Below are 18538 nucleotides of genomic sequence, written 5' to 3' on the forward strand. Positions count from 1 at the left end.
ATGTTGTGTTGATATGCATTGAAATGATTGTATGTAGAATCTGAGATGTCATGATGAAAAAGATTGCTCATTACTTTTTATTTACATTTTTCCCAATTGTATGCTTTTTTTTTTTTTGTTTTGCAGAAAGGTGGTTTTGTGTCTTTTCCCTTAATTTTGCCCTCAGGTTAACTAGTAGGTTAAGAGAATATCTTTGCGAAGTGAGTTAATTCAAAGTTAATCAGAAGGTGGAAAAACATCCAATAATCCCCCTACATTGGGGAGGAATGCAGAGTGAAGACATCATATAACAACTCTAAAATGTTGCAGGACCCAAGGGATGATGAGGCAAAGTGGATGTAGTTTTCAAATGCACCTACATGAATTAGGTATATAACTTATACTGACTTTATTTTCAATGAGAATACAGGAACAACACCATTTTAATTTGACTGGTTCATCAAATGTCATGTGTTTCAAAACTCAGAATAAATATTTAGTAGAAATAACTATAATGTTTTTGTGGATAATAGTTTCTAGCTATAAATATCACAAAACAACATCACGTTTGAAACTGGATAATTTAAGCTGTTTTCTTCTAACTTTAGCTAGATCTTCTGAAACTGCTTGTACCATTCGCTCTGTAGCTTTCTTCAAACTGTTTGCTGTCTGTATGGCATGATCCAGAGTAGCACTTAAACTCTGTTTGGAATGACAAAATATAGCCTTGTTAATACTATGTTTACAATAGGTATAGAGTAGAAAGTGATGTTTAATTGAAGTTCTATGTAGCATGTTCACTCTGAATACGTGTTGAGAAGTAAAAATTCTGAGGCATGTGATAGACTGCTTCAGGATTCACGTCGGAACCACCTGTTATTGATGTCTCTTTGATTGTGTAATCCTTTAAATTAAGGGAGATCTATACCTTTCTAAAATAGCAGCCCCGGTGTGGTGCATGTTTGTTTGTATGGAGGTTTTCTTCTCCTTTTGGTGGTGGTTTGTATGGTTAGGGTCACATAACTTGTTCCAGTATATGAAACATAATTCCAGAGGTTAGATCCAGTGCTCCTTTTCTGTCCCTTTCACCATTTATACAGGGACTAAGTTGCATAAAAGTCTGTAACATACTCACATGAAGTAATGTACTAATATGTAAGCTAACATACTTGTTTTTTTTAACTCTTCCTGTCTTATACTCAAATGGACTATACACATTTAGATTCTAATAGTCAATTTGCTATGAATGAGGATGTTCAACAGTGCTGTGATGTGGGGATGTACTCTGCCAGAGATAGTTGTGTGGTTTTTGATTTTCAGTCTAAAGTCTTACATTTGCATTGAAATCATTGGCATTTCTGTTTCTGGTGTTGATTGCAGATTTGCTTTGGACAGACTTCTTGCTGGGTAAGTGAGGTGAAAGGATAATTTTATCACATGTGCTTGAATAGCAGGTTTTGGCAGTCTCAAAGTTGTGCCTAAAGATTAGATACATAGAATAAAACAAAAACAATCTTAGTAAGTATGAGAATTTTTAAACTATGAATTAAACATACCTTGATAGCATATTTAGTGGCAAGTTAATTTTACAGTGAGTAGAATCTTTCATTTAATTGTAAAACACAGTCCATCGTAATTTGTATCACATCTGTATTGCAGTAAGACAGAAAACACTCACAGATGCAAAGTAAGGAAATCAGTCATAACATCACGTTTTTGGTGCTGTTACTTTCTCTCACTTAATCATCTATGCCATTGATTCTCAAGTGCAGCTGCTGTACTTCAGGCAATTACTGCTATTGACAAATGCTGTCAAAAATGATAGTAACAACTCAGATGAGTTTCACTGTAGTCTGTGCTGTGGTTAAGAATGCATCTAACTTTTAAGACTCCCAGTGTAATTTAGTATTAACAGTTAAAAGTCGGACTGTTAGAAATATTTGGTAGGAAAGAGAAATGTATTTTAAAGAATACAGACCTGCTTTTGCGTTTGTGAATGGGAACATTATCTTAAAAGCAAGATTAACTACTTCTTTTATTGTTGTTTTTTTACTGAATGTGTCAGCTAAAGAAGTCAGATGTTGACTCTTCATTAAATTACCAAGACTGAAGAACTACTCCAAGAATTACTTACATTTGCTTTTTTTGCTTTCTTTTCATTATTGAGTAAAATGCTAATATGCAGCATGCACTGCAGAAGATAAAACTGTCCTCCTCCTAATGATGCCAGTGAGTTTTCATGCTGAATCTTCAACAATGGTATTTTTTGTTGTGCTGTTGCTACAGCTTACCTTTCAGAAAATCTGTTTACAAGTTCACGTGGCTGTTTATTTTTTTGAGCCTTTTGAGTGGAGGTTCTCTTCTGTGAGTAAGCTGGAGTCATTGAGACCATGTTTAAAACAAAAGCCAAAAGTAATTTTCTGTGTATTTAACATTTTTCTCTATTTAGCATAAGTATAAAAAAATAAAGCAACTATCACTGCATAATAAAACTCATATATGCTTAAGATTTTTTGCAGATTGGGACAGAAACTTTTTGGGGTTTGAATTTAGTTCTGTGACAAATGGTATTAAGATTCATATTGCATTTCACACAGTGAAAGACTGCAGGGAGAAACGTGTAGAATAATCAGACTCTCATAATCCTAATAATTATATGAATATGACTTATAGTTTTACAGTATTTATATAGAGAAGTAGCTAATTTCTGCTTCCCAATGTTGAGAATATATATTTTTCTGTGTGTAATCTCTTCTTACAGTATAGAGAGAGGAGTCTGAGATAAATGACTTTAAAAGCTTGATGTTCAACATTTTTAAATGGTTCTTTTAAAAATGAGGCTTTCCATGATTCTGCATGTTAAACTATTTGAGTGTAGAGCTGGAATTTTCTTTAGTATGTGTTTATACCACATTAGGTAACAGGTACCACTGCAATAGCTGGCACAGTAATATTCAGCTTTTATATTCTTCCATATGACACTGGAAAAAATATTCCTGTCATCACTAAAATATGGAAGGGACTCCTCTTATAAAGAATAGAAGGCTAGAGCTCTTGTGCGTGGGAATTAAACTTGGCGAGGTATGTAAAACTTGGATTTGCTGATCTTGCTCTACAAGATCTATACATGTCCACTCTTTAGCTACAGTGCTACTGAATGCTTATACTAAACTAAATTTGGCCTGATATGTATGTAGTATAGTTTTCTGCTCCTTGAACTCTAGCCGGTGATTGGTAATTATTTCAGTAACACATCATACTTACAGGTTGAAGCAGAACTTTTATTTCTACATAGGGCACAAGACTGAGCAGACTCTTTGTAATTCCCAAATTTAAATTGATCTCTGCTTCCTCTAGGGCATCTGCATCTAAGTTCTGAAAACAAAGACATGTTGTTTAGAAAAAGAGATAACAAGAATATTTTGTGTGGACTTTAATATTTTTGCAACGTTATAACTTTTTTCTCACCACAGAATCTTGTATTGAATGTTTTGTAACTTTCAGTCTCCCGGTTCACAAGTTCCTTACTTTGTGAATCGTCATAACAATCATAGGTTGAGATGTCTTCTGAATCGCTGCCTGAAATCCCAAAAATACATTAAAAGTGTCTGAAATATTAGAAATTTTGGGCTACGTACCTAGGTAATTATTTAGCTTTCAGCACTGTAATTTCTGAGCCCTTCACTGCCATGAACATTACTGTGATTTGAAGAAGTAGTCTTTTCCCTGTGTTTTATAGGTGGGGATTGAACTTTGAAGACTGGCTTTCAGCCCTGATTTTAAGCCTCAAATGTATAACATTTTTTGGTGGTGGTCGTTTCTGGTCTCAGGACTGCTTTAAAAAAATAAAAATTAAGCTATCATGTCTTTAGGTTCTTGTTTTAAAGGTTAAAATTCCTTCTAGTTGAAGTGTTATGAAAACAGTGCAGCCTAAGAGGAGTACATGGCAAGGGATTTTTGGGAGGATCTAGCATGGCACTGCTTTAGCTATTGCACATGCTGGTACTAACAGTAGCGGCCCCAGTGTATTATATAAACGTGAGAGGATATCACAGAGAAGCCAAGGACAAAAAGTAGACCAAGGGTAAGAATAACCTATGTATTCAGACTGAAAACTGAATCTAGGGCAGTTCATGCTATTCTTGTTTAGTTGTTGGGTGCTACCAGCTTCAAAGTATTCTGCAGTGGAAAGACAGAATTGGGATGCCTGGAGAGAAACAAATGCTGACAGATTGTTAGTGAACCTCCAAGAGCTGGAGTCTTGGATGACTTAAATAGCTGACAGTAGCCTGTCTGGGCTCTAGCATGGATTTGGTGAAATTATATTATTAGGAGCTGGACTAGGGAAGGAAAGTATTTCCAGTCTCTGTCAATCCTGAATGGATCAAAGATTTAGGAAAGCTTTCTTCCTCTTTTTTTTTTTTTTTTTTTTTGTCATGCAGAATAAGTTAAAACTAAAACCATAAAGTGAAGTACTGATATGAAATGTTTCAGTCACAAAGTTTGGAATCTGCTTCTAGGACGTGAAATAAATGCATATAAGGAGGAAAAGCAAAATCAAAGCATTGTGTGCACACCACTGTTACGCTTTTGAAAATGTTAGTAATACTTGGAAACTTATCTAAAAAAGTGAATTAGAATTACAGAGTGATTCACATTGGACAGGACTTCTGGAGAACATCTGACCTCTCAAAGCAGGACCAATTTAGATGAAGTTGTTTAGGCCCCTGTCCAGTTGAGTTCCGTGTATCTCCAAGGATGGAGATGCCACAGCCTCTCTAGGGAAAACTATCTCACTGTTTGACTACAGCCAGAATTAAAACTTGCTTATATCTAACTGGAAATTCTGTTGCCTCTTGGTCTGTCACTCAGACATACAAAGTTAATTCAACTTGGTATCTCTTTGGTCTCCTTTTTATTTTTAGTGTCTTGTGCTGTGCTAAGCATCTGTTACAACTACCAATTTTTTTGCTGCTGAGATGTGACAGGAGTGTATTTCTTAACTGGATTCAACAGTATATATAAGCACAGTTCTGACCTTGTATTGCCATCACTACTTACTCAGGTTGGTATCTGATAAATCAGTTGGTTTTCTCTGAATGAACAGTGAACATGTTCCAGTCTTCCTTTCCTCGATATTTTTATTTCTTTGAGCATGAAAACAGAATGGTATCTTAATACATTTATGGTGATCCTTATTAACATATTATAGTAATATTTGACCATGTCCTAGTTGAGAAGAAATCGGTTTTACTCGGAGAAAAGACTCTACCTGTATAAATTATCTGAAAAGGTGGCAAGTAGAGGCTTAAATTAAAAATTAGCCACTTGCAAAATAATGCCCCCTTTAGTTAAAGGCCACATTCTAACAAAAGTACCCAGATGTACCAGACTTGTTAAACAGGCTTAAAAGTAGAGGTCTTGATGATCACATCTTTGAACGGCATAGTAGTATGAAATCCTGTGTATTTATGTGTTCACATATGTTGCATCAAAATTATTGATCAATCTTATTCTATACTGCATGTCTAACAAGATCTGGCTTTGCACAGAGATTTAATTTGCCAAAATTTCAAACTCTAGAATAATCCACATGGAATTATTTTACCACTCTGTCATTTCCGTAAGTGGAACTTCACAGATTGACCCTTATGCTTGAAATATATGCAGGTGCATCGATATGATCTCCTTCCAGGCCTACCAGATCAGTTCACAACAATGGTAATTTCAAATATTTCTTTATAGCTGAACACTTTGCAGTCATCCCAACTCAAGATGCTGACATGCATTACGGAATAACTCTGTGCCATTTAAGCAGCATAAACCTTACAGCAATCCACTGAGCTGGGCTACTTTGTAATGTGAATATGATCCTCTCTAATAAGATTGATGGAGTTTTCCAGAAGTCTGGTATATCACACACCTCTTGTGAGTAACAGGTGATAAACTTGAAAACAGATCATCCTCTCATTTTATATGTATTAAAGACATTATTCAGTGTTTCATGCAGAGTCCAGTGTAGAGATCTATCAGTGTACATGCATTAGCTGTAGAAAACCATGTCTATGATTAGCCAAAATACATAATACACTTACCCATTCATACTTTCTTCATCAGCATTAAATTTTTGACGTAATGCACCCTGACAATGGGATGCAAGACCTTCAGTGTATTTTTTCTCAGGTGAAAGCAATCTCTGCACCCAGAAGGCAAAAAAAAAGTATGTGCGATTGTTTATATTACTGTGTGCGTATTGAAGCAGGTAACATGAACAGTGGCATCAGTTGCACATCACATCTATGTTACTTTCAGTTGCCATCGGCTCTGCAATTTGATTTCTCTATTTAAAATTCGAACTGTAGAGCAGACTGGACAAAATACAAGCCCTTTTTTGTCTATGAAATTGGAATTCAAGACAGGTTTTCATGTTGCTTTGAGAAGGATTAGCATATATTAATTTCTTTCAGTGCCCTAAAATGAAATATTTTTGTAGACAAGCAATTGCTTGTAGGTTTTTGCCTGCTGAACAAATAATAAAGGCAGGCTAGTAAAGACAGTTGAGTCTTGAGAGAAGCAAGCTTTATTACAAATCTCAAAAATGTTTGAGAGTGTTTCCTTAAATTTCTCCTTTGGAAAGCCATTCAGCCAGGTTATGATATGCTACTGTATCTCAAAACTTGAGCCGTCATGCTGTGCAAAATCTGAAGAGAAAATTGTTGTGTGATCTCAAAGCTGAATAAGGTTATCTAAGCTTAAAAGAAAAATGTTAGTATGGATACAGATCTCATACCATTATGTTGGAAGAATGCTTGTTTGCTAGCAGACCTTTTCGCAGGGGCTCTGTTTCTCTTCTGGAAGTTGATTCAGCTCTCTTTTGTAACCTGAATTGGTCAAGGGGAAAGCATTTATTTTATTTTTCTAATCTCATTGAGATGATTAACACAGGGGAGCAGAGATGGTCTCTAGAATTGTTTCACAAAGTTTTGGTGGCTAATTATGTAAGTATCTGCATCCCTCTTTTTTCTTGTTTATTTAAAAATACCACACAAATATTGGCTAATAATTTTTTGCTGGCATGGTGCTTTTGACTAATCATTCACATCCTGAATTTGTGTGGTTGCAATGAATTTTATATAGAGAGGTATGATTTAACTCTTAGTGAAACTGATGGTAGTGTTTTGGCTTCAGAGAATACTTAGAGGTCCACAAGACCAGGAAAGGTAGGAATGCCAGGCTGGAAGGACTTCTTGGGTATGTAGTCCGAATAAACTTTCACAGAATTCTATGAGAATACTCCCCCCCCCCCTTTTTTTTTTTTTTTAGAGATTCCAGAGATCCTGATTTTCTATATTCAGCAAATAATTTTAGGTAAATTTTTACAAAAACTTCAATAGCTGTTTGACAGTTTACACTTACGTGTGAAGACAAAGATTGCACTTGTCCCCTTCTAAAGCAAATTGATTTGTCGGTGGGATTCGATCAGTTGTCTGACTCTCGTCCTTCTCGTTGTTCTCATGAAGAAACGCAGTTTTGGTAGCTCTTCTTTTGGGAGGATCAGCAATGCTTGAAACTACTGAGCTCTGTACAAGGTAAGCACAGCATAGACACAGGTAGTAATGTGGTCACTGCACTGCAAGTACGTGACTTCTACCAGGCAGCATTTTCTGAGTGTCTCTAATTTGGGTTTCAGAGAAAAACGTTTTCTAAAATGCTGACTATGAAAACGTTTGACAATACTTATCTGTAGATTTGTAGAAGGCCATATGATTTTTTTGTGCATTTATGATCTAGGACAAAATTTTACCATACTTAGCAGTAAACTAAATTTTCTATAGCACAGTAATGTTTGGTCTTCTAGTAAATCTGCATTTTAAGAATCTTGGACATACCAAGTGATGTTTCTTCCAACTAAGTGGCAGTGATGAATTCCCCAAAACAAAGACAGCTTTGTCAAAGTAGTTGTTCATATTTTCTCATTCTGAAATAGATGCTTTTGAAGCTGGGATTAAGAATATTAAGCATAGCTATATTTTTTTTTACTTAAGTTTCTGTTATAATTAATGAAATATTATGAAGTTTTATAATTTTATGGAAAAAACACTTTCATTGAAGTAACATACTACCTAAAAGCGTTGTGCTCTTATTAGAGGCGAACATACAACAGTACAACCACACTGAGGTTCTTGAGGCTTGCATCAGTAAAAGAGGATAATGTAATCTTCAAATAATAAAACTCACTGAGTTACCTCACAAAGAGAATATGATGAATGAGCAGATTTGTCAGAAGTAAGCAAAGATGACAAGTTGCTTTTGCTGTCATCAGTTTGTTCTTGGATGTCTTCAAGCAGCATGCCAAGTCTAAATATTTCCCCTTCCACCTTTCTAAACTCAATTGTAACACAGAGTTAGTGCAATGTGCATAAAGATACTTTATTTCTTAGTATGATAACCATATTGGGCACTGCAGTATACTTCCTCTATGAAAAAAAAGATCATTTGAGTTCACAGTGCCACTTTTAAGAACTTGAATTAATCAATTTGCTATTCTAATTATAACTAGGCTATGTCAAGCCTAAGATTAATTTTGGCCAAATCACTTCTGGTTTACCACATATGACATTAAGATAATCTTTTCATTTCAGAAAAATTCTAATGGATAAATTAAGTAATGGTTGTAAGACACTCAATATTTAAGATATACTGATGTACTACTTAGCACTTCTAACCTTTCAGGATCAAACTCTCCAATGTTGATAGACTTGTCCTTGTAGTTCTGCAGCTGTAAGTTATGGTGCTCTTCTCTAGCTGTTAAGTAATTCCTTTCCAAGGCAGCGAGGTATCTTTTCAATTGATTTAATGCCTTCATCAATAAGAAATAATTCAATAGTAAATGTCATTATGATTTAGTAAGCCATAGTGACAGCTACTTATGCTATTTGTGGTGATGCTGGCAATGATTTTTTCTACTGCTCTGAACTGAACAGGACTGCATCTTTATGTCCACCCAGCACTGTGCTGGCGTGCACATAAAATATTAATCCATGACTTCTGAACTGATATCCCACATGTCAAAATTCATAATTTATAGGGCAACTTAAGGTCTTCACTAATAGTTTCAAGTTGTAATATTTAAAACAGATTCAGGAATTCGGTTATCTACTGAAAACCTTCATTTTTGCCTCTTAATCTCATTATTTCAGTTTGTGATTGAGAGGGTATTTTTAAATGTCTGTTTGAGGAAAACATGCAGCATCTTGCCAGAAAATTGTGAGTCTACAGCCATCTCAAGTACATTTCCATTAATTCAAAATAAATAAATTAATTTACCAGACAGTTGTCTCGTACAAAGAATGTCTCTTGGGTCATGTGCTTAGAGAAGTCTTCCACCTTCAAGACAAAATGTTAGGCTTTTATTTGGGATTTTAAAAACAAATATGCCAAATTAATACAGAATTCGAGCATCAGTGCAAAGTATATATTGAAACAGAGCTCTTTACTTTCTTTATCAGTTGATCTGTTTGATCCTGTAGTGTTTGAGACATCTTTTCTCCTAGTGTTAGTTCTGGCAGTAAATGAGAAGGATATAGACAGTTGGTTTCTAGTGTACCAGCTGCTGGTAATGCTGATGCTGCTGTTCCACACTGTAAGCCTACATGATAGAAGGTAAGAACAATCAGTTGGAATGTCTGCCCAAAAGTGCTATCAAATTACATTAAATAGTCATTTGCATAGTTACTGTAACTTTATTTACTTGCTTTAGACAAATCACGTGTAGATTGTGTAGGGACAGGAGCATGTAGTGTAAAGACTTCAGAGGATTTCCCAGTGTGTCCGGAGTAAATGGCAATGCTGGCATTCGGAGAGTCTGACTGAGGAGGTATCTGTTAAAATGAAACTTTGAATATAGACACAATGTGTAGAACACTTGTGGACATACAAAAATAGAAATAATGCGAAATACATAAGACAAGTTATTAAATTAATGATTATTATAATGATCCCATATAATTTTTCGTGTTTATAGTTTCGTATAGAGAGAGTGTCTCGTATAAAAAAATACTTCAAACTCTATGTTGCGAAAATGTAAAGAACATTTGTATCAATGGAAAATGCAATATGAAGGTGACAAAATCGTTTTGGGGAATATTTTGAGAGATCTACCTTAGGATTCAATCTCAAATGATCATTATGATTCTGAGTGTTCTCATGCTGTGTCAACATCTTGTTTGCAGCCACGGAAATAAGAGGGAAAACTATTAAACTTGTTACATTTTGAACGATTTACTAAGATATAGATCTAGGAATGGACTTGAGCATCTGGATAGCTGTGTGAGTGAACTCCATAGCAGGATATGAAATTGGGAAATAATTATCTAATTACGAACAAACTTTAAAAGAAACCACAATAGGAAAAATATTGTCAAATCCTTTAAAAAGAATTGACTTGTCAGTAAACACCAGTTTAAATAGTTGGAGCACGTTAAGATGTGAAAGATGCAAAGATGTCTTTAACATAAACACAGGCACAGTCTAAAAATATATTTTTAAGAAAAACTTTCAAGTGTTTTGGGTGAATTTGAACATTAACATAATTCTCGAAATATAGCAATTTATAGTGAATTTCTTGATTGACTTGATAGGATGCTTTATAATTGCAAATAATACTCAAGAGCATCCTTAAATATTTGGTAATGAAAGTTCCAGATAAACTGAGTTCCACAAAATTTTGTTTGTGAAAGCAGTTGTTGACTAAAGAGAGACACTTGCTGTTACCTGTAGACTGCCTGAATGAACTTGATGTTGTATTTCACTGGACAGAGAATATGCTCTTACGGGAAACCACTTTACCAAGTTAAGAATTTCTTAAAGCATCTTAATTACCTCTAGCTGTTGCACCACTTCTGGAATGCTCATTTCTTCTTGATTCTCTACTTCAGCAGAATTGAAATAGTTCTTATTTTCTAGAATGTTGTTTACAACTAGTGATTTATGTAGCGAAAGAGGGGAGGATTTTGCTCTTTCAGTTGTAGGAACTGCATTAATATTGTCACTACTTTTCTGTACTTTAACTTCAGAGAAGTCAGGAAGGCCGTAGTGAGCTTGACCTTGGCAATATTTGAGCTCCTGAGGTGAAACTGTTTTCTTCAACAGGTCCCTGTCTTCTTTCATGTATGGGAAGATGTGTCGATCTTCATTCTCATTAATTGATTGTGAATTTTCTTGTCTGCCCCCACACTTATCAGTAGAAGAAATAGGTTTATTTGAAACCCATCCATTTTCATTTAGCCAATTTTTATTTTTATCACCAGTGTTTGCTTCCTTGTGCTTTTCTAAGTGATGCTTTTCAAAGCTGGTTGCCCATTGTTCATGTGCTAAAGGGCATCTGACGTGTTCTGAAGGCTCAGGTTTGTGCATGGTGTCATCGATACTTTCAGTAAAGGATGTCTCAGGTATTGTCTCGCATTCAATTAACTGGCAGGTGCTTATTAACTCTCCCATAGAAAAATGACGCAGAAGGACACTGGACATTTTTGAGTTACCTGGATGTTCTTTGGTATCTGCTTTACTGAAACCACAAGCAGGTAATTCCTTCATAAAGGAAGCTTCACTCCCAGGCTTTGCAACTGCATGTGCCATTGTTCCTGTGGGACCTCTGTGGTGCTTGGAGAATTCTTCAGGCTGTAGATGAGTTTCATAATTTGCTGTAGCTTTTATGCTTTTGTTATCTTCAGAACAGGATAAGTTTAAAATACCAGAAATATATTTTGTAGAAGTACACTCATTCAAATTACCTGAATTATTATTGTATTTACAGGATATTCCTACATCTCCATCATAAGGTAAGTCATCTTGTTCCTCATCAGTTGTGTCTGTAATGCAGCCTAATTCATCTGAAAATGAGCTGTTTGTTTGGGTTTTCATCCAGTATGACTATTTGCACTCTTTCACAGTCTTTGTACCCAGTTTACATAGAACACACATGTCATGGCTTCTCTGATTTTTGGGTAGAACTTTTACTGTTGCATGGATCAAAGTCTGTAAGGTATTTAAGTATAAAAGTTATTACTCATGCATTTGAGAATAAGATCTATTAATACTTAGGTCTTGTACCTATTACAGGTTTTTAGAACCATTCTCCTGACATAGGTATTTTAATATTTACACTAGTGTAAGCTCTGGATTAACTGCTGGAGGAGAGGGAGACAAATGACAAAAGCATCAGAAGAGGAGAACTGAGCTTAGTGCCAGGTACCTGTCCTTGCTGGTCAATCATGCTCTAGGACGGCAGACAAAACCACTTTGAATAGAGGCAATAGTGCACTAGAATTCAACCACAGTTTAAAACTAAAGTAATGAAGTACGGTTTCTCACACTTTACCTTGCCACCATGAACTGCTTCTTCAGCTTCTGCACCAGAGAAAAATCACCGAACTTTTTTCAATTTCTTTTTTTCCCCGTTTCTTTGGGTAAAACGCAACGACCGAGTATGATACCGAAGTACTGCGGAGTTTTCTCAGCTTCACACCATACATCGTTTCATCTTCTCCGCCGTCCCCGTTCCCTCTCAGCGCGGTTCTGCTTGCGCTGCCCTGCGGGCCCCGGCGCAGCCGCTGCTGGTTCATTAGTGCTGCCGGGGCGGGGCGGGGCTGGCCCGGCTGCGGTTGCAGTGCCGGCTGCGCCCAGGTGTCCGGTTCCCCGCGGGGCCGGGCCGTGCCCCCTCCGGCAGCTGCTGCGCCGCTCCCGCCCCCGGCTCCACCTGTGCCCGCCCCCTCCCTCCCCATTGGTCCGTGTGAATGATGCGGCCTTCCGGCGGCGGGGCGGAGCGTGCGCAGAGCCGTTGGCCCCGCGCGGCGATTGGTGGGTTCGAAGAACGGCTGCGCGTGGGCGGGCGCGGCCCCGCGCTCCCCGCTGCGGCGCTCGCGCTGGGAGCCGCTGGGCAGCGGGCGCGCGCCGGCCCATGAGCGCGCGCCGGCGGCAGGTGAGGAGCGGCCGGGCGGGAAGCGGCGCCGGCGGCAGGTGAGGAGCGGCCGGGCGGGAAGCGGCGCTGGCAGCACCAGCCGCTTGTCATCGCCGCCGCCGGGGGCGGGGGTCGCGTCCTGGGCGCGGCGGGGAGCGCCGGCTGCCGGGAAGGGTGGTTTGCGGCGGGCAGTGTCCGCGCCGCGCGGGGCCGCCTGGCCCAGTGGGACCGCCGGGCCCAGTGGCCTGTCAGCAGCCGCGCGAGGTCGGGCGGCCCCGAGCTCCGCTGCGGCGGCAGCGCCGGCTCCTCCGGTCCCGGCTTTGCAAGGCTGCAGCGGCCTTCATCGCCGAGCGGCTGCCGCGCGGCCTGGCGTGCCGGCGGGTGCCCCCACCGTGCGGTCAGCCTCGGAGAGCGACCGCGGGTGCCTGAACCCCGGCATTCGGCTGGAGGAGCCACCTGTGCCTGCCGCTGCCGCTGCCCTCCCTCGGGAACAGCAGCGAGACGTGTCCGTCCGACCCGCTTAGTGCCGCCGAGGGAGAGGTCACTCTTGGCTCTCTGCAGTGAGTCGAGAGCGAAACGGCATCGCGTTAGATACCTTTAGTCAGTTGTGCTGTGCTTAATAAGATAGATAAAAATGATAAATACTAAATAAAATTTTAAAGGGAGTGAATGAAACAGTCTGTTAATATGACATAAGCCAAAGGATCCGCAAATGTACTGTGAAGAGTGAAGCATAGAGGGAGCAACCTCTAAACTCTCTAAGAATTCGAGTTAGTATGTTGCAGCATATCTGTACTGACATTGTACTGCATCTGATCTTATTTGTCTGTTAAACCTTTGCTAGCCCAGTTCCTCCCCTTTTGGTTATTCAGGTTTTGAACAAAGCAGCATAGGTAATCAGGAATTCTTCTTTATCCCTTTATTGAAATGATTGCAGAGACACAGATTTTATCCCACCTTGAAGTTGTGGCCTTTCTTCTGCTCTAGAAGCCTTGTCAGCACAGTGTGCTGTTCCTGTTAGGTTCTCCAGCAGGCTGCAGGCATCCTGGGTTGCCATGGAGAGCTGCACAGCCATCTCAAAAATCAGCAGAAAATGTGGAGTCTTACATCTCAAAAAGATCAGTTAAGAGATTCCCATCCCTCCATAAACGTTGTCTGAAAACTTTACACCTTTTGTTTAAGTCATAATTGTATATTTTTATTGTGTGTTTAATTTGTAGGCCTGTACCAGTGTTCCTTCCTACTAGTTCCATTAATGGTTAGCTAGACTTCTGAACTGTGGTTATACATTCATCTTCAAATCAAAGGACTTTATACTTTCAGTTACTTGCATATAAAGTGGACACAAAACTTACCTGAAACTTTAGACAACTTTATTTGACTGGAAGGAACCTATGTGGGTCGTGTCTGTCGCTTTGTTTAAATGCTCTTGTAACTCTTTCAAGCATCTTAAAACTACTTAGGATTGATTGTACATTCCTGCTACTCTTACTGGAGAATTTCTTCATAACTTGATAGTTAAAAGGTCAAAGTAATTTTAAAAAAGGTATTGATAGACATTCTACCATTTTGGTCTTGTGCTCTCATTGTCACTTGGCTTTACTTTTTTTTTTTTCTCTGAGCTATTTAGAGACAACAATTGTTTCTTCACTTACACCGCTTCTGGTAGTCAGCAAGCCAGTCTCTTCTACTTCGAATGTTGAGTAAAAGCATTGCAAAAACTTAGAAAACCTATTTCTTTTGGCATGTTATAGAGGAGAACAACGCAATTTTGAAAATTAGTCTTACCTCTGATACCTGGTCAAGATGGGAACTTATTTTGCTAGAACTGTTTCTAGTATAAATTATCAGCCTTTTCTTGTCAACAAGTAACAGCAGACCAGTTTTCTGAACCAGTGTTCTTCAGGTCCCAATGGGCAATATGATCTGAAGAGCAGCTTGGCTCCCTGCTGGTTGGGAAGGAGAAGTTCTATTAAGAAATATGTGCTTTTTTCTAAAGATAAATACTATCTGTCCATAGTTTTAACTATTGAACATGTAGGGAGTTTTTCTTGTTTTACACAATTTATCTGCCGCCTTCTGTTTTGATTAAGACAGGATAATTTTTAGTTTCTCCTAATTTTCCGCTTTTTAAATTTAATAGCAGAGATATTTGTACTTTTTTCTTTTTGTCATTCAGTTTTTTGTAGCAGTTGTGCAGTTGGTTTCCCTTTCCACAACTTAGTTGTTCCTGCCAAGATCTGGTAACTATGGTATTGGTTTTAGGAGTTTTTAAGGTTAACATCTTAACGAAATTGTTTATATTTAAGGAATAAGTATTGACCTTATGACTTCCTGAAAGATCAGCCTGTTATTGCTGTTACTATTTGTGTGAATGAAAGAACAGAGAGATACCAGGTGAAGAAAAAAACCCCTTAACTGTTATTTACCCATTTAATAGCAAGTCAACTATGCAAATGATCATATAAAAAAATAAAGTATTATTTTGTGGAAGACCACAATATTAGGAATATAAAATACAGGAAAAAGGTGGATAAACTGGTGAGAGATGGTCTTAAACAAATATAATATTGATCAGATGATTAAAATCAAGCTGCCTCTTCAGACTCAAATTTGGCAGTGTTTGAAGAATATGATTCTTGTTCATATAATAAAACTTCTGTATATTATAAACCTTTTACTAATAGGAAGGAAAAACTTTGCAGCTGAATTACAGAGAGTATAAACTATACATGACCTATAAATAAGCCTTTCTTTACTATTTCTGTTTACTGCATTTTTTCTAACATTGTCCTGCTAGTATCCTTTTAAGAATTTTGTACCTTGTGTGCAACACTTTGGAGCCAGTCCCCTACCTAGTGATTGTTGGTTTGTTAGAGGTCAGGATATGCTGTTGTGCCCAATTGTATTTGTGTGATAATGCGCATATACAGAGGATAAAGCTTAAGACAGTGGGGGCAAAATGGACTGCAGTTCAGTATTCATCACAGAGACTGAAGAAAATGTGTTGACTAGCTTTTGAATAGATTTGCACCTGCCTCCCAGATGTCTGAATAAATATGCAAAACAATTTACAACTTGGCACCTCAATAAATATTTTTTTTCCTTAAATCTGCATAGATGATGTGCCATAAATAAACTGTGTTTATGGGAAGCAAACAATAAGAAAAACCATGTTCTTTTCACTACAGTATGTGTTCATCCTGCACTTTTACAGTTTATACAGGTTGTAGCTGTATGTTGTTCAGCTGTAGACTTAGAATGGGAAGACAGTTAATCCTGTTTATACTTGAGAACTGAGTGCACAAGTGATGCACCCAGCAGTGCTGCTGCCACTAAACTACCATGGATCATTTCAGCTGTGTAATACAGGTTCTGTGAGATGCTTGGAGAGAAGACAGGACGATATTTGTTTTCAGTTTATGAATGGCAATATTTAAAAACTTAGTTCTGATGAAAAAAATAAAAAGAGAGTCCTAATACCGTGATGTATCAAATATGTGAAAAATTATCAGGTATTCTGACTTTGCTCTTTTTTTAAGCCAAAGAGAGGATGTTATTCTGTTATAGTCTTCTGTCTGAAATCTTCATCTTGTTGCATTTAGAGTTAGTTTTCAGTTTCCTGATTAGTTTCATTATGGGGATATTAGTTATGTTCTGCTGGCACTTCATGCTCTTGTATTTCTTATTTTGTCAGTGTGGGATTGCCTTGCTTCAGGATTTAAATAGATGGCTTGTATAAACTGCTTGCAGGAATATCCTTATAATAAAAATGTTTGTGGTTACTTGTGTTAGCTACACCCAGTTCTTTAACTTGCACACTAGACAGTAATTACATACATTAAGTAGCAAACTGATTTTTGAGCAAAATACTGCTTCTCTTAGAGAAAGGATGTTCCATTCTGGAAAGATACTCTGTGATAGAGGCACTGAGAGGTCCACCTTTGCATCATTGAATGCTGATGTTTCATATGCTCAGATATCAGTCTAATAGGTGCCTTTGTTGCTGCTTTGTGTTACTCAGTGGAAGTATCTGTGCTAGCTCTTTGTTTTTATCTGCAATACGTTCTAAGACTGTCACTATATGACCAGTATCATTGCAAGATGCCTTAAATATTTCTATTTATAAACCTATACTATACCTTTACTATGACTAATAGGGCATGTTTTCATTTACAAAAGTCAACAGAGTTGGCCTGGAAGTATGTCAGTACCCTGAATATACTAGCCATGAGGATATATGTTTTTTGTCACTTATGGATTGCATCATTCTCCTAAGTTTCTGACTTCTCTTTCTGCTCTTTTTCCATTTTAAGGTATGTGTTTACATTTCAATCTGATAGCTGGGTAAAAATAGGTTGTGTAGTGTGAGTAGAGATACCAGATTCTGACCAGAAATTTGAATGTTCCTTAACTGAAAGTTTTAATTTTTTTTTTTTTTTTTTTTGGTATGATATATGTTTCTTGCTGCATTGTGTATATGCAATTTTTATCTACTGCTTGGGTGTTTCATATGAAAGGAAGACAAAATAACTCGTAAGAATGCAGGCGAGCTTCTTTCTGACTTAGAGAAGGAAGATGCTCTTCGATTCAGTTATTGTGGTTGTTTGGAATAGTTTTTTTATGATTTGGCAGAAAGAACTTGTGTCATTAAGACTGCTTGTGTTTCAATGTTGGTAATGGGTGAGTAATACTGAAAATAATGCTAGGCAATGCGTACTTGTTTTTTGCACAACCCTTAAACAACAGAAAGGGAAAATGAACGAGAAGGATATATAGCATTTAAAAGACTTGCCATGTTGCAGCCGTTCAGTGTGACTGAAAGCCCCAAACACTCTATCACACTAGCTATTCCACAAACAGAAAGGAACAAACTTCCTCCTAATCCAGAGAGTATGTGGAGATTATATACAGGTAATGCTGGAGGGCATGTAGAAATGCTTCTGGACTTTGGGTTGCGTTTAACAGAATGTTCTATGAGCCAGGGCTTCCAATCTGCTGTGCCAAAAAGGGATATGAGTGGAGGGAGCATCGAGAAATTAGCCTGTGTGAAAGGGCACAGAGGGAACAACCCTTCTCTTACCTGCAGTTAGAACTCACCATGCAACAAGGTCAGTTGGGTTTAGGAAACCAAAGAAGTTTTAAAAAAAAACTAGAACCAACCAGCCTTTTTAGAAATAAGATGATAAATTAAATATCTCCACTGTTCCTATGTCTGTCATAATGCAGGGTCTGTATTAGTAAGTAGATAAGAAATGTTGGACTCTGCTCTGGAGCAGTGTTCTTCTAGTGTTGAATTCAAGTCCGTGCTTTCATTTTCAGCTGTGGATGTGGTAAGATCCTCACGTCATTGTGAGCAAAATTTGTGTCAGAAATGGTTGCAACCTCTTTGTTTGGTGTGGGTTTTTTTTGTTTTGTTTTGGTTTTTTTTGTTTGTTTGTTTAAATCTCAAGATTTAGAAAGATCTCATTGCTAGAGGATTTTTGAGCCCATTTAAAAAATATGAATAGAATTTAATAAACTAGCATGATTAATAATTATGTATTGAATTTTGTAAAGTAGTTGTTGGGTTTAATGCAATATTTTCATTACTTCGTTTCA

General features: G+C 37.7%; 2 protein-coding genes across 5 annotated transcripts in view; one reads left to right on the forward strand and one right to left on the reverse strand.

Moving 5' to 3' along the window:
* Nucleotides 1-528: 528 nt before the first annotated feature.
* Nucleotides 529-11961, reverse strand: AKNAD1 (AKNA domain containing 1; the record flags this gene model as incomplete). Its single annotated transcript, XM_080349064.1, is given in 17 exon segments — nucleotides 529-681; nucleotides 1313-1457; nucleotides 2271-2352; nucleotides 3244-3347; nucleotides 3429-3558; nucleotides 5041-5126; nucleotides 6075-6175; nucleotides 6770-6860; nucleotides 7396-7559; nucleotides 8226-8361; nucleotides 8706-8839; nucleotides 9307-9366; nucleotides 9477-9628; nucleotides 9731-9860; nucleotides 10141-10200; nucleotides 10861-11910; nucleotides 11914-11961. Coding segments are annotated over 17 exon segments (2826 nt in total).
* A 403-nt stretch (nucleotides 11962-12364) lies between these two features.
* GPSM2 (G protein signaling modulator 2) overlaps nucleotides 12365-18538 on the forward strand; it is a 30189-nt gene continuing 24015 nt past the window's right edge. For 2 of the 4 annotated variants that reach the window (XM_080348868.1, XM_080348869.1), the window contains exon 1: nucleotides 12365-12996. In XM_080348868.1, coding sequence (XP_080204994.1) covers nucleotides 12368-12996 — 629 coding nt within the window. In that variant the 5' untranslated portion in view covers nucleotides 12365-12367. The remainder of the gene's footprint in view (nucleotides 12997-18538) is intronic. The other 2 variants (XM_080348870.1, XM_080348871.1) reach the window with 1 other exon arrangement.

This window comes from Nesoenas mayeri (genome assembly GCF_963082525.1).
Source record: "Nesoenas mayeri genome assembly, chromosome: 8".
In the NCBI taxonomy this organism is placed as follows: domain Eukaryota; kingdom Metazoa; phylum Chordata; class Aves; order Columbiformes; family Columbidae; genus Nesoenas; species Nesoenas mayeri.